The 13,764-nt window shown below is 46.5% G+C and overlaps 1 protein-coding gene across 3 annotated transcripts in view; it reads right to left on the bottom strand.

The window, feature by feature from the left end:
- ZZEF1 (zinc finger ZZ-type and EF-hand domain containing 1) overlaps positions 1-13,764 on the bottom strand; it is a 152,737-nt gene that overhangs the window by 21,705 nt on the left and 117,268 nt on the right. For 2 of the 3 annotated variants that reach the window (XM_081270830.1, XM_081270833.1), the window contains one exon: positions 7,821-8,099. In XM_081270830.1, the coding sequence (XP_081126956.1) occupies positions 7,854-8,099 (246 nt within the window). In that variant the 3' untranslated portion in view covers positions 7,821-7,853. Of the gene's footprint in view, positions 1-5,379; positions 5,427-7,820; positions 8,100-13,764 lie in introns of those variants that run through there. The other variant, XM_081270831.1, reaches the window with a different exon arrangement.

The raw sequence follows: 13,764 nt of genomic DNA, 5'->3' as shown, positions 1-13,764 counted from the left end.
GCTTTGAAACACGTTACAAGGCAGCAAGTATCAAAACCAGACGGCTTTGTGCTTAAATCAGCTCAGAGGATTTCTGTCAGCAAGACCCTGGCACGATACCTTGATGAAGATCCTTAAGAGGATAACGGTAGCCAGGCACAGTGGTGCATGCAGGTGCTCCCAGCGACTCAGGAGCCCAAGGCAGGATGATTGCAAGGCTAGCCCTAGCACCTTATGGAGACCTTGTCTCAGAGCTCTAAGGTCTGGGGTGGTACACACCTAAGCAGCAGGTACCTAAGGCATGCAGTAGTGTACTTAAGAGCATGCACTTCGGAGACAGGAGACAGTTCTGGGGTCAAATCCCAATTAGCTACTAGCTTCATGATCTTGAGAATATTACTAAATGTCTCTGAATCTCAGCTGAGTTGCATTATAATGGAAATAATAATAGGCCCCACTTCAGTGGACTATTGTAAAGTTTTTTCCCCCCAGTACTGGGGATTGAACCCCGGGCATCATACATCCTAGGCAAGTGCTCAATCACTGAGCAACAGCCCACCCAACAGATCTCTCTCTCTCTCTCTCTCTCTCTCTCTCTCTCTCTCTCTCTCTCACACACACACACACACACACACACACACCTTTGACTAACAAAGATCTGAATTTGTTCCAGGTAGCAAAGTGCCCAAGCCCAGGGCATGAATCATGAGTAGTCTAAGTTAAATGCCCATCCTCTTTGCTAGATCCTGGCTTTTCCAACCTTCCTGGCAGTTAAGAATGTCCATGTCACACAGCTCTGGCCAATGAGGTATCAGGGGAAATTTGCCATGGGTTTACTGAATAAAATATAGAAGATGAAGCCTTTGCTTTTCCTCCTTCCTGCCTGTGAAAGTTTATGATGCTTGGAGGCTGCTGCAGCTGTTTTGTGGCCATAAGGCATCCAGCTTGAAGATGTGAAGCACACATAAGATTGGGTGAGCCAGAGGATGGGGGACATTGCTAAGCTACAGAAAGATTAAAATTACCAACCTCCAAACTTCTTGTTCTGAGAGATGATTTTAAATACCTTTATTTAAGGCCACTGGGATCTGAGTTGTTGGCTTCTTTTATCTGAATGCACTGCCAGGGATATAGGCCCTTAGCACCATATATGGCACCTGTGATGTACCCAATCAATATCAGCTGTGATCTCACAGAGACATCGCAGGACTTTCCATATTCATCTCTGCACTCTTAGTAGACCAGGAGGAAGGATAGGTATCAATGCTGTGGGTGATTCCACACCCAATGAATGAGTGGACACAGCCATGATTCTGCTGCCCTGAGCATCTCCAAAGACCCCAGGATGTAGCAATGATCTCACGTGGAGTTGCTGCTGGACTCCCACCTGGCAGGAAAGCCAGTGAGGCTGGACCCACTGGCAGACAATGGCATCTTGTCCCTTCCTGTCCTGGAAGCCTTCAAGGTCATGTTGCCCACCCTGGTTTCTGCCTTATGCTCCGACCTTGTAAACATTGGTGCTGTATTTGAATCAGAACTGCCAGAGGTGCCATTAACTCCGCTGGAGGCCACTGCTGGAGGGGAGCCAACAGACAAGGGCCACCCAGCAGAGGGCTCCCAGGGAGAACAAAGAAAGGAAGAGAGAGCACAGCTCCCCTGCAACTCAGGGATTAATCACTGGCTTTATGAACGAATGCTCTTTTTTTGCTACAACAGACCCGCCTGTGTCTTCAGACAGTGGATGATCTCGCCTACCCCAAGTTCACTCAGGTCTGGAGTGAAACCACATGACTCCAGAGCCAGCAGCATTTTTGATTAAACAACAAAGGTGGAGGCCAGGTGGGGTTGCAGAGACCTGAGGATAAGCCCAGTCAAGATGAGTCATCTTGAGACCTTGGCCCCTAAGGCTTTTTGTCCAGCCTCCTGGTTTGCTTATATCCTTAAAGAAATTCTACAGTGGTACTTAATTTAAAATTCTTTTTTTTTTTTTTTTTGGGTCCTGGGAACAGAACCTCAGGTCTCACGTTTGCTGGGCAAGCTCTATTACTGAGCTCCAGCTCCAGCCCAGAGGAAGCTGGTGCTTGCTGCAGGAGGTGTTGGGACAATTTTCCTAGCCCTGCCCCAGGTCATATATGTCCATCCTTTGGTCTCCTGGGCTGAATCTGCTCTGGTTCTTCCCCTCTAACTCCAGGCCTGGCCAGATCTCAGTAAGTTTACCTTGCAACATCAGCCCCAGGGTTGAAGAGTAAGGTACCCACTAGAAGCCAAGTTGGGACAGTATGGCCTGCCCCGCCCATGGTCACTGCATGAGGAACCGCGTGTCAGTCAACCTCAGCCAGCCTGGACCTGCAGTCCCCGGCATCAAGGAGAAAGCTACCGGGTACCTCTGTGCCTCTGCAGCTGAACAAGGACAGGTCACAATAAAACCCAAAGTCCCAGAGGCAAACATCCCTACCTGGGAACTTCCTGTCCTGCCCTTTAGCTGTGGAGGAGAGGTATGGTCTTTCCTCTGGAGGGGGCTGCGGGCTGCAGGGCTGGAGTGTGGCCTCTCCAGAGCGGGGCCTGTGTGGATGGCTGGAGGAGCACCTGTCCACTGTGGGGAATTTACCTGGCTTCACTGTGACCCTAGGTGGGTGCGGGGTGCCCTTGCTCCATGCCGACCCACACCCCTTCATCCCTGTCTACCATGACTCCACCAGCACACTCCTTGCCTTGGCTTCTCATTTAGAATGCACCTCCGCCCGGCAGAGGCCCAACAAACTCAACGGGGGGACCTGGAGGGACAGAAGAAGGTGAGGTATAGAGGAGGAAAGGCTGCCCATGCACCATCACCTTGACCATGCTGCTGGGGACAGGAGCCTAGATCCCCTGAAGGGGTCATGAGCTCTGCTCTCCACTGGCCCCTGCTGACCTCTGTCCCTGGGTGTGTCCTGCCTCTTGGGCATATCCTGCTCCATGGAAATGGGAATGGGGGCTACAGAACATTCAGACCCCCACCCTGCCCAGGGACAGACACACCAACGTGTTCAGACAGATACCCAGATGACTCATGGTCCTCCGCTTTCCCTCTGGGCAGCTTCTCTTCATGTCCCCAGATGCCCACACTTAGGCAAAACCTGGCCTGGGAGTCAGGAGGTTCCCATTCCTGTCCACACCCAGGACCACAACCTGCTACGCAAATTCCCGTAGACACCAGCCCCTCTGGGCCTCGGTCTCCTGTCTTGCACAGGGGCAGGTGGTGGGGATGTATAGGTGGCCTCTGAGGTGCTTTCCCTCCAGTTCCAGGCCCTTAGGAATTCCAAAGGAAGGACAAAAGCCACTGAGTGCCCAGTGTTTTAGGCAGAAACTTGTGCCCTAAAGGAACCTTCTGCAGAGGATCCTGAGCCTGCTGTGGCTGGGAGGGGGGTTCCGGGTGAGGCAGGGTAGGAACAGAGCCTCACTTGTTTCCTCAGGATCCTGAGCAGACAGAACCTGCTGGGTGACTGGGCCCTGGGCAGTCCCTGTAGCCTGTGACGTCAGTGACCCTGCCAATACAACGGGATGGACAAGGAAGTGTCACTAGCTCTTTGAGTCTCACTGAGTTCAGGGTCTCAGGAAACCTCCCAGCTGTGCTCGGGCCACCTCCAGAGCAGCCAGGATCCCTGAGCCCACAGCCCAGTGGCCCTAGCTCCCAGCTGCCACACCTCTGCCCAGCGAGCACCTTCCCTGGACCACCTCCTTGGAGCCCTTGGCCCCTTAGTGTTTCAGAAGGTCTAAGTGAGGAGGGAGTAACAGAGACCAGCAGGAAGCCAGCTCACCCCTGAGATCTTCCAGAGAAAAGGGAGCTCCCCTCCCCGGGTCCAGCAGAGTCTGAGCTTGACATGGACAGTCAGTCCCCTTTCTATTGCCCAGTTCAAACAGACTGAAGCACAGATGGGAAATCACAGGCTCAATTCAATGAAAGCTCCAGGGGATGGGTGGCTTCAGAAATGGCTGAAAAGAGTTCTCAAATTATGTCTTAGAAACTAGGTGTGGGGATGTGCACCTACGATCACAGCTCCTCAGAAGGCTGAGGCAGAAGGATTGCGAATGTGAGGCTGCCCTGGGAAACTTAGGAGAGACTCTGTCTCAAATAAATGAAAAGGGCTGGGGATGTGGTTCAATAATAGAGTACCCTTGGGTTAAATCCCCAGTACCGCAAAAACCAAAACTGAACTAAAACCAAAAAATTGTGTCTGAGAACTTGTCTCTGAGTTTGGGCTCTGTTTTCAGGGGGGTTCTTCCTTCATAGTGGTAAAATGGCTGCCAGCAGCTCCATTTCACAGCACACTTCAGTGGTCACCCCAGGGGAAGGAGGTTCTCTTTGCCAATCATTTTATCAACCTCTAACTTGAGTCTCATATTGGGCCCTCAAGGGGTCAGGTCTTTTCCCACACCAGGCTCTGTACTGTTCCAGATGGCCACATGAACGCCTGTGCTCTAAGGCCAGAGGCGGGGACTCGCCACCACAGAGAGTCCAGGTGCTGAGCAACAGGAACATGGTGGCTTCAGGCAGGGAACAATCAGGTCAGAGATCCCCGTTCATGAGTTCTAAATAAGGCCCCACAAAGGAAGGGCAGAGGCCACTGAGTACCCAGTACCAGTCCCTGAGGTGGAGCAGCAGGTACACAGCCCTCAGAGAGGAGGCTTATGGCATAGGGTGTGCGGGGGACACACAGCAGCCCAAGTTGACGAGGGGATCGGGGAGGGCTTGTGGCCCGAGAGGACAAGTCCCTCCTGGTGGCCAGGAGCTTCTTGAGGGAAATGCTATTTGATCCTCATTCTTAGAAAGAGGAAGTGGTCGCTTCCCAAGAGAAGCTGACCTCATGCCCAAGCCTTGATGTGGCTCAGGGGCTGGACTGCTCCTATCTCACATGAGGGAGCGTATTACAGCACAGCTTGCCTCTCTGCACTTCCATGCTCAATATGAGGCGTCATTCACTTCAGCAAAGCTGTCCTTAGTACTGGGAGAGTGTCAGAAGCCTTATCTACTGAAAAAAAAAATTTTTTTTTTTTTTTTGCAATGCTGGGGAACAAATCCAGGGCCTCACATATGCAAGGGCTTTATCACTGAGCTACATTTTTTTAAAAAATTTATTTTGGGACAGGGCTCTCTAAGTTACCCAAGTTGGCCTCGAACTTGTGCAGCTCCTGTCTCAGCCTCCCAAGTAGCTGGGATTATAGGCGTATGCCACCAAGCCTGGCTTCCACTGAATCTAACTCTACTACCTCCCATGTGCTAATCCCTCCGTGTGCTGATAATAGCCTTGTGTGCTTACCCATTGGGTGACAGGTCTCCCAGGTGGTAACATCTTTCTGGAGATTTTGCAAAGTTTTAACTAGACAGCACAGAGCAGACTCAGAAAGCACCTTCCATCTCACCTGGATATCAAGGGTTCTGTGCTTTGGGCATCAATCAAGGTCATCACCTGGAAGACAAAAGATGAGGGTTGTCTCTGAAGCCTCTTCAAATGATAGTTAAACAAACAAACAACAACAATAAAATGCCTGCTGTTTCTCTGCTGGCCTATCTAGCAGAGAAGCTAGAGGACCAAGAGACCAGAGACCTGTGTGTTGCCCTGGATCCTGACCCTGACGTGCTGTGTGACCCTGGGGGACTGCTGAGCTTCAGGTCTCCTTGGGCCACCCCTCAGGGACCCTGGTTCAGTGCTGGCAGATCCCTGCTCCTAGGTGAGCCTGGGCCAAGCTGCAGCCTCTTTCCACTAGACTCCAATGCCACCTCCACCCGGCTGTTTCCATGGTGGCAGCCCCCGTCTCTGTTTACTCAGCTCCCTGTGTGAGATTTTTCCATAACTGGCCATTGAGAACACAATGCCAGCTTCTCCCCAAGGAGGTGCTACAGCCCACACCCTGTGGCCAAACAGGGGATGTGGCTCTCTAGCTGGGGTCAGAGGCTGACACCAGGCATCTCAAGACTCCCAAGCTCCTGGACCTAGACCTTGGTCTTCTGTGAGGTGGGGCTGAGAGCCGGAGCCAGGGAGCCAGGGAGCCACAGAGCCAGGGAGCCACGGAGCCATGGAGCTAGGGAGCCAGGGCCAGGCTGGGGCTGCCTCACCAGAAACATGTGAAATCCTGAGCAAGTCGCCTTCCCTCTGAGACACCCTGGAGCTGTAAGATGGTTCACATCACAAAGCAGGAGGACCTGCTTTGGCTCTTCACAGAGTCACAGTCCAGCAGCCCCTGTCCCAGTAGCCCCAGACACAAAGGGTCTGGGACTCCTGGCAGAAAATGTTTCCTGCCCGAGTCGGCCCCAGGCCAAGCCCAGCTTGGCCATGCTCAGGTCAAACCAATAGTGTGGCCTTCGCCCTCAGCTTCCCATCCGGGGCTGGGAGAAAGTCTGGGCTACACAGGGCCTCGTGGGGTTTCTATTTACAAATGCACAAACCCTCTTTGTAATTAATCTAAATATGCAAAGAATTAGGAAATGTGTCATTAGATAAATCAGGTACCTGCTCCTAGATCCCCACAATATACAGTATTTGATATTTGGCATACAGAATCGGCTAGCTACATCCTGAGGTTTTCCTCCTTTGGTGGTTTTTCTGGGGTCTCGGAGGCTCAGAGAGGTGAAGTCACTTGTCCACCACATGCTTGTTCATAGTAGATCATGCAGATCCCCAAAGTTCACATGTAAGGAAAATCAGTCTCCAGATACAACAGTGTTGAGAATCGAGAGGGGGGCCTCTAAGAAGTAATTAGGCCACGAGGGCTATGCCCTCATGAATGGATGGATTAACATTGTTATCCTGGGAGTAGGGAGTCATAAACAATGGCTTCGCCCTCCTTCCCTCTGGCTCTCCTTCTTGATCTCATTCCTGTGGCACTATCACAGTGTTATGACACTGCAGGAAGGCCCTCCCCAGATGCCACTCTTCCAGCTTGGACATATCCCAGCCTCCAGAACTGTGAGCCAAAGAAATCTCTGCTCATTATAAATGACCATATGTGGTATTCTATTAAAGTGTCACAGTGCAGATTAAATTGACCTAAGATTTGAACACTGATGGTCGCTTTCTGAATTCATGAGCTTGACCACTGCAACATTTTTTTTTTAAAGAGAGAGAGAGAGAGAGAGAGAGAGAGAGAGAATTTTTTAATATTTATTTTTTTAGTTTTCGGCAGACACAACATCTTTGTTTGTATGTGGTGCTGAGGATCGAACCCGGGCTGCACGCATGCCAGGCGAGCGTGCTACCACTTGAGCCACATCCCCAGCCCCACAACATTTTACCTGGAAACACTAACATCTGTTGTTTTGAGGTGAGGAATGGAACCAATGGTTTTCCCAGGAGCTGAGAGCAGTCAGCCAGATGCTCTGTTCTGTCACCCTCTGAGGATCATTATCCTCCATGGGTGTCACAGTGGGGTGGGTGAGGGGCTCCTGTCTCCTGTCTCTGCTTCATCCCAGCACCAGCCTCTGGGCTCTTGGTGAGCTACCCCTTCAGTTACCTCTTGCGTCCTATTTATTTCCCCTCCTGCTTTGTCCTCTTGTCCTGTCTTGACTCGCCATCTCTTTCTCTTTCCTAGTCTGTCCTTTTCCATTCTCCCAGGGCAGTAGGAGTAGGTTTTCATGAACTTGGATTTGATAATGGTTTCTTAGGACACTGAAAACACATGCAAGAAGAGCTACAAAAATTGGATTTCCTCAAAATTTAAAAATTTGTGCATCAAAAGATACTATTAACAGAGTGAAAAGGCAAACCCAAGGAACAGGAGAAAACTTTGGCAAGTAATGTATTTGCTAAGGGTCTAGTTTCCAGAAGTCATGGGAGAAAAACATTCTTTAAATGTTAGAACATACCGGTAGAGAATGCAAAGTTTATACAAAATTTAAGCTACAATGAGAGACATGAAGAAGTTTGAAAGTTGAAGCCAAATATTTGGGGGGAACATGAGTTCAACATCTTGCTGTTCTGCCAATGAGGGGCTTGTGTGGAGGAGTTCACAACATCTCCAGGGACTTGTAGATGGAAAGATCCAGAGGGCTGGCTGGCTGGCTGGCTGGCTGGCTGGGTTGGTGAGGAGACTACAGGCAAGGTCAACCAGGAGGAGGAAGCCTGGAGCTTACTGGGCTGCAGGTGCTGCAAGACAGAAATGGTGTGCAGTCACAATCACAGCTCTGGGCCTTGCATGGCACTGGACTCCTAGCTCACTAATTAGTTAGACCTCTTTGGGTTGTTAGTGACAGAAACAGGGGACAAAACATGGGTGGGCTGCTTGTTTCTTTCTGCAGCAACCCCAACAGAGAGCAAACTTCTCTTTCTCCAGAGTTGGAGCAAAAATCCTGAGACTGAGTTTCATTGGGCTCTCTGGGGTCACATATCCAACCCAGGACCAATCACTGTAGTGGGGGAATGGCAGACTCTGATTGACTAGACCTGTGTCACATGGCTACTCTTACTGAGTGAGCCACAGGGAGAAGAAAAGGATGGATCTGGGTAAATAGCAAGGACAATGAGGCTCTCATTACAGTGCTCCACAGGACTGGACACTTTGCTTAGTGCAGCAGGGCTGGTGTGTGGGGCTCAGCATCCGGGGCTGTGTGTGACCCAGGCCCACTGTCCAGGCTCCATGAGAAGCAGGCCACTCCTGTTTGTTCCAAATTCCCAGTGCCTCTTAGGCAACCTGGAAAACACACAATTCCCTAAGCAGGAAACCCGCCACATATTCCAGCCTGGAGCCCAGAAAGCCAAACCCTGTGACAAATTTAAAAACAAAACTTGAAAAAAACTAACTCTTACAATAGAACATTAAAAAAACTTTTTATTTTCCTTTTTTATTATACAAGTACTACAATCTATTGTAGAAAAAATTCAAAATATAGATAAGCAGAAAGTGATAACATTTTCCATAATCTCACCACCAGTGATAACCAATGTTAACATTTTATTGTAAAATATGTCAGACATTTCTCTATAGGTAAAAATATAATTTTGTTCTACGTTTAAGTGATTGGTTGTTGGTATTATTTATAACTTGTTTTTTCACTAAGCAATGTGGTGAACATGTTTTGCATTATCAATAAATATACTTGTTGTCTTATAGTGTTTTCTGCTGCTATCACAGAATACTGGGACTACAAAGAAAATAGGTTTGGGCTCACAGTTCTGGAGGCTGGGAAGTTCAAGACTGGGCTACTGTATATAGTGAAAGCCTCATGGTGTTTTAACTCATTGCAGAAAGCAGAAGAGCAAGTGGCTACATGAGACAGAGAGAGACATGAGGGACAAACCTGCTTTGTAACAACCCACTCTTATGAGAATTAATCCAGTCCTGTGAGAGCAAGAACGCTCTCCCACAAGACAACATTAATCCCTCTATGAAAGTGGATCCATCATGACCCAAAAGCCTCTTTAAAAGTCCCACCACTTCCCAACATCATTACACTGAGGACTAAGTCCCAACATGAGTTTTGGTTGCGATAAAAAATATTCAAACCACAGCACGTGTACAATATTATTTTAATCATTTTCATAGAATATAATCACATTTAATAAATTCTTTAACATGGATATTTTCAGGGTTTCTGGTGCTGTAACATCTCAGTATGTTAGCCAATTATTAGATAATTCTTAGGAGGGGAACAGTGGGTGCAAAGGGTGGACAAGCAGACCTAAGTTCCTTCCTACCCACACCCACCCATGCCTGTTCTATTGAGCCTTTTCATCCCTGCCAATAAAACAGTATTTGCAGTGTACAGTGGAACAAGCCTGTAATCTCAGCAGCCTGGGAGGCTGAAGCAAGAGGATCGTAAGTTCAAAGCCAGCCTCAGCAACTGAGCGAGGTACCTACCAACTCAACCAAGATCCTGTCTCTAAATAAAATATAAAAAAGGTCTGGGGATGTGGTTCAGTGGTTAAGTACCCCTGGGTTCAATTCCTAGTATCAAAATAAATAAACAAAAAACCTCTGCATTTATATCTTGGATTTGTTTTGTTTATTGCTTTTCTTTGATTACTCATACAGGTGAACATTCATCCTTTGCTTACTGGTCATTTGTATTTTTTCTTTTGAGAATTGTATATGGCTCTTGCTCTTTTTTTGGTGGGTTGATCTTCATTTGATGATTTTCTAAAAAATGTTTATTTTTTAGTTTTAGGTGGATACAATATCTTTATTTTATTTTTATGTGGTGCTGAGGATCGAACCCAGTGCCTCACACATGCTAGGTGAGCATTCTACAACCCCAGCTCTCTTTTGACAATTTGTAAGGCCTCCTTAAAGATTATGGAAAACAACCTATTGCATATGTTATAAGTATTTTTTACAATTTTTCATTTGTCTTTTATTTATGACTTTAAGGTCCAGTTGTTTTAATGTTTTGATTGTAAACCAGGCTTGGTGGCACATGCCTGTAATCCCAGTGACTTTGGAGGCTGAGGCAGGAGGATCACAAGTTCAAGTCCAGCCTTGGCAACTTGACACCCTATCTTAAAATTTAAAAAAAGAAAAAGAAAATATGTGACTACTAGGGATGCAGCTCAGTGGTAGACCACCCTGGATTAAATCCCCAGTGCCATAAAAAAGTTTTGATTGCAAAAATAACACTTGGTCCATTGGTTATAGATTCAGATGGTACAAAGGGATAAGAGGGGAATAGAAAAGGCTTTCTCCTCTCTAACCCTATACCCATGCCTCAGAAATAACCACTACAGGGGCTGGAATTGTGGCTCAGCGGTAGAGCACTCGCCTAGCACATGCAAGGCCCTGGGTTCGATCCTCAGGACACATAAAATAATAAATAAAATAAAGATATTGTGTCCAGTTACAACTAAAAAGTAAATATATATAAAGAAATAACTACTTCAGGTATCTCTCAGTGATAGAGTGCCTGCTTAGCATGCACAAGGTACTGGGTTCAATCCTCAGATCTGCAAAATAAATAAATAAAACCACTCTTCACTTTCTTACCTAAGCTACCAGGTATTTTCTGTGTTCAAAGTAAATATTTATAAATCCACTGATTCAACTTATATTTGGTGAGTGCTTATCATGCCAGACCCTGTGCTCTAATTTGGGCACACTGTGATAAACAAAATTGATACTGTCTCGACCACCATGGAGCTTATAGTTTGATAGGGAGATACAACAAATAAATCTGTAAGTCAGTACATGTGCACACTGTGATCAACACTGTGAGGAAAGAGATTAACTGGCACTGTGGAGGGAAGTCTCCAAGATGACCTCCATCATTCCTACCTCCCTTATGAAATTCTCAACCTTTGAGTGTGGTGGGTGGGATTTATTGATGCCTTATAACCAATTAAAAAAAAAAAAGCAGAGGCGATAAGGTGTCCCTTCTGAAATTGGGTTATAAAAAGACTGTTTTCTGGTTTGGATGCTCTTGTTCTTGGCTCCTTCATACTGGGGGAAGTAAGCTACCATGTTGTGAACCAATTTATGGAGAAGCCTGTGACACCTAGCCAGGATCTGAGGCCCTCAGTTGGACACCCTGTGAGGAACTGAACCCTGCCATGAGAGTGAGTGGCTCTTTTAGTGCTATTACTAGGTGCATATATATTTATAATTATTTTATCTTCCTGATGTATTGACCCTTTTTCATTATAATATGTCCCTCTTTATCTCTAGAATCATTTTTTTTTTTGGTTCTAAAGTCTATTTTGTCTGATTGAATATAGTTATTCCTGCTTTCTTGTGATGGATAGCCAATTCCAAGATATATCTTTTCTCATCCCCTTACTTTTTTTCTTTCCTTACTTCCTTTTTAGTCCTGGGGATTAAACCCAAGGGTGCTCTATCACTGAGCTACATCTGCAGCCCTTTTCATCTTGAGACAGGGTCTCACTGAGTTGCCCAGGATGGCCTCAAACTTGCTATCCTCCTGTTTCAGCCTCCTGGGTAGCTAGGATTACAGGCATGTGCTACTGTGTCCACCACATATTATATTTTTATTGCAAATGATACCCTTTTTCTGCAAAAAAATATTGATATTTGAAATGACTTTTGCCTGATACTAAATGACTCTGATTTTGTTTGCATAAGCTTGATGTACTTGTGCTTGTTCTTTTCCATTAAACCTACTTTTTAAAAAAATCTCATTTATAGGTGGAAGCTAAAACATGGATCTCACAGGAATAGGAAACAGAATAGTGCTTAACAGAGTCTGAGAAAGTGGGGAGTGGAGAGAGAATATTAACAGGTATCGGGTATACTTGGGTAAGAGGAATAGCTACTAATGTTCTATAGTACAGAATATTAGTGGTTGATAATTAGATGAATATTTCAAAATAGCTAGTTGAAAGAATTTTTGTTTTTGGTGCTGAGAATTGAACTCAGGATCTTGTGCACGCTAAGCATGTGCTCTACAAAGGAGCTACAAATCCTAGAGAGGAATTTGAATGTTCCCAATACAAATAAATGATAAATGTTTGAGGTGATGACATGCCAATTACCCTGATGTGATCATTAAACATTTTAAACATGTACAGAAATATCACACAGTACCCAGTAAATACAATTGTGTCGATTAAATATTTTTTTAATAAGGGAAAAGAATCAGTGATTTTAGATGTCTCTCTTCACTCCCATTGTGAATTTCTGTACTAATGTATCTGCTCTCTGCCACATTATGGGGCACCTTGCCTGTCAGAGTAGCTGAGTGGCCAAGGAAGATATGTTAACAATGATTCACAGTGGCTGTGTGGGGATTTCCCAGGTGCAGTGTCTGCCTAGTTGTCATGGATGCCTTGTTGCTCAGCAGTTTAAGTGACAACCTGCAAATTCATGGGTCTCCCAAGTAGCTTGTAAACATGAGCCTAAATCATGGCTAGAAGCCATTAGCTAACAACTGAGGGAGTCTCACTAAGTGGTTATGGGAAGCTCTCTGCCCTGCAGTCAGCAGCAGGTGGGGCCAGGTACAGAGAACCAGGTAGCACACTCATGTTCACCTTGAACCTTAGTGAAAGCCCAGAAGGAAAGCGGAACAGGGGGTTGGGAGGGGAGGGCAGGATGGAGGGAGAGACAGACTGAACTCATATCATTGAGTCCCTACAATTTAGCCTTTGCCTAGAGCCAGATGAAACCCTTAGGACTTTCATTTTGTAAGTCAATAAATTCTCCTTTTAAATTAAGTTAGTTTGAAGTTTAACTTGCAATTGAATGAGTTTTAAAGGCTGGATCCTCCCTGAACCTGAGCAAAGCTGCATATGCAAGAGTTCCCAGAAATAATCTGATAATGGTTACAACTTGATATTATCCAGCTTGACTGGATAGGGTCATAGGCCTTTATATTTCAGGAATTTCTTACATGTTTCCTGTCCATATACTGTCCACAGTAAAGTGACAAGAAAAAAAAAAAGCTGTGATCTTATTTCAACCTACTGGAGCCAAACTGTTGCATAAATTTGGGTCAGAAATGCTTTCATCTGCAAGAGAAAGCCAACCACAAACATTCTGTTCACATGCTCAAACAATGCAGGTAAGGAGCCAGACTCCATCTTCCTGCTCCCATAGTCTCAGCGTATTGGCTTTTCCACTTCCCTCTTTCACCTGATGGCTGTGAGACTGCCCAGAGTGCCAAGCAGCACACTCTCTCACCTCAGTCAAAGGGAGTAGATAGGAGCAGAGCCTTCCAGCAGGCATTAGTTTCTCTTCAGAGGGAATTGGGTCACATAGTCACTCCAAGGGGAGCTGGGAAAGGAAGTGTTCTGCAAACAGAGGTGAGATTACTAGGAGGACTTTCTTCTTGAACTGGTACAAAGTCCCACCTTCCCTGAGATTCAAGAA

Source organism: Spermophilus citellus, assembly GCF_964194105.1.
Source record: "Spermophilus citellus genome assembly, chromosome: 17".
NCBI lineage: Eukaryota > Metazoa > Chordata > Mammalia > Rodentia > Sciuridae > Spermophilus > Spermophilus citellus.
Note: the sequence above shows the minus strand (reverse complement) of the source record. Positions and strands in the feature narration are given on the sequence as shown.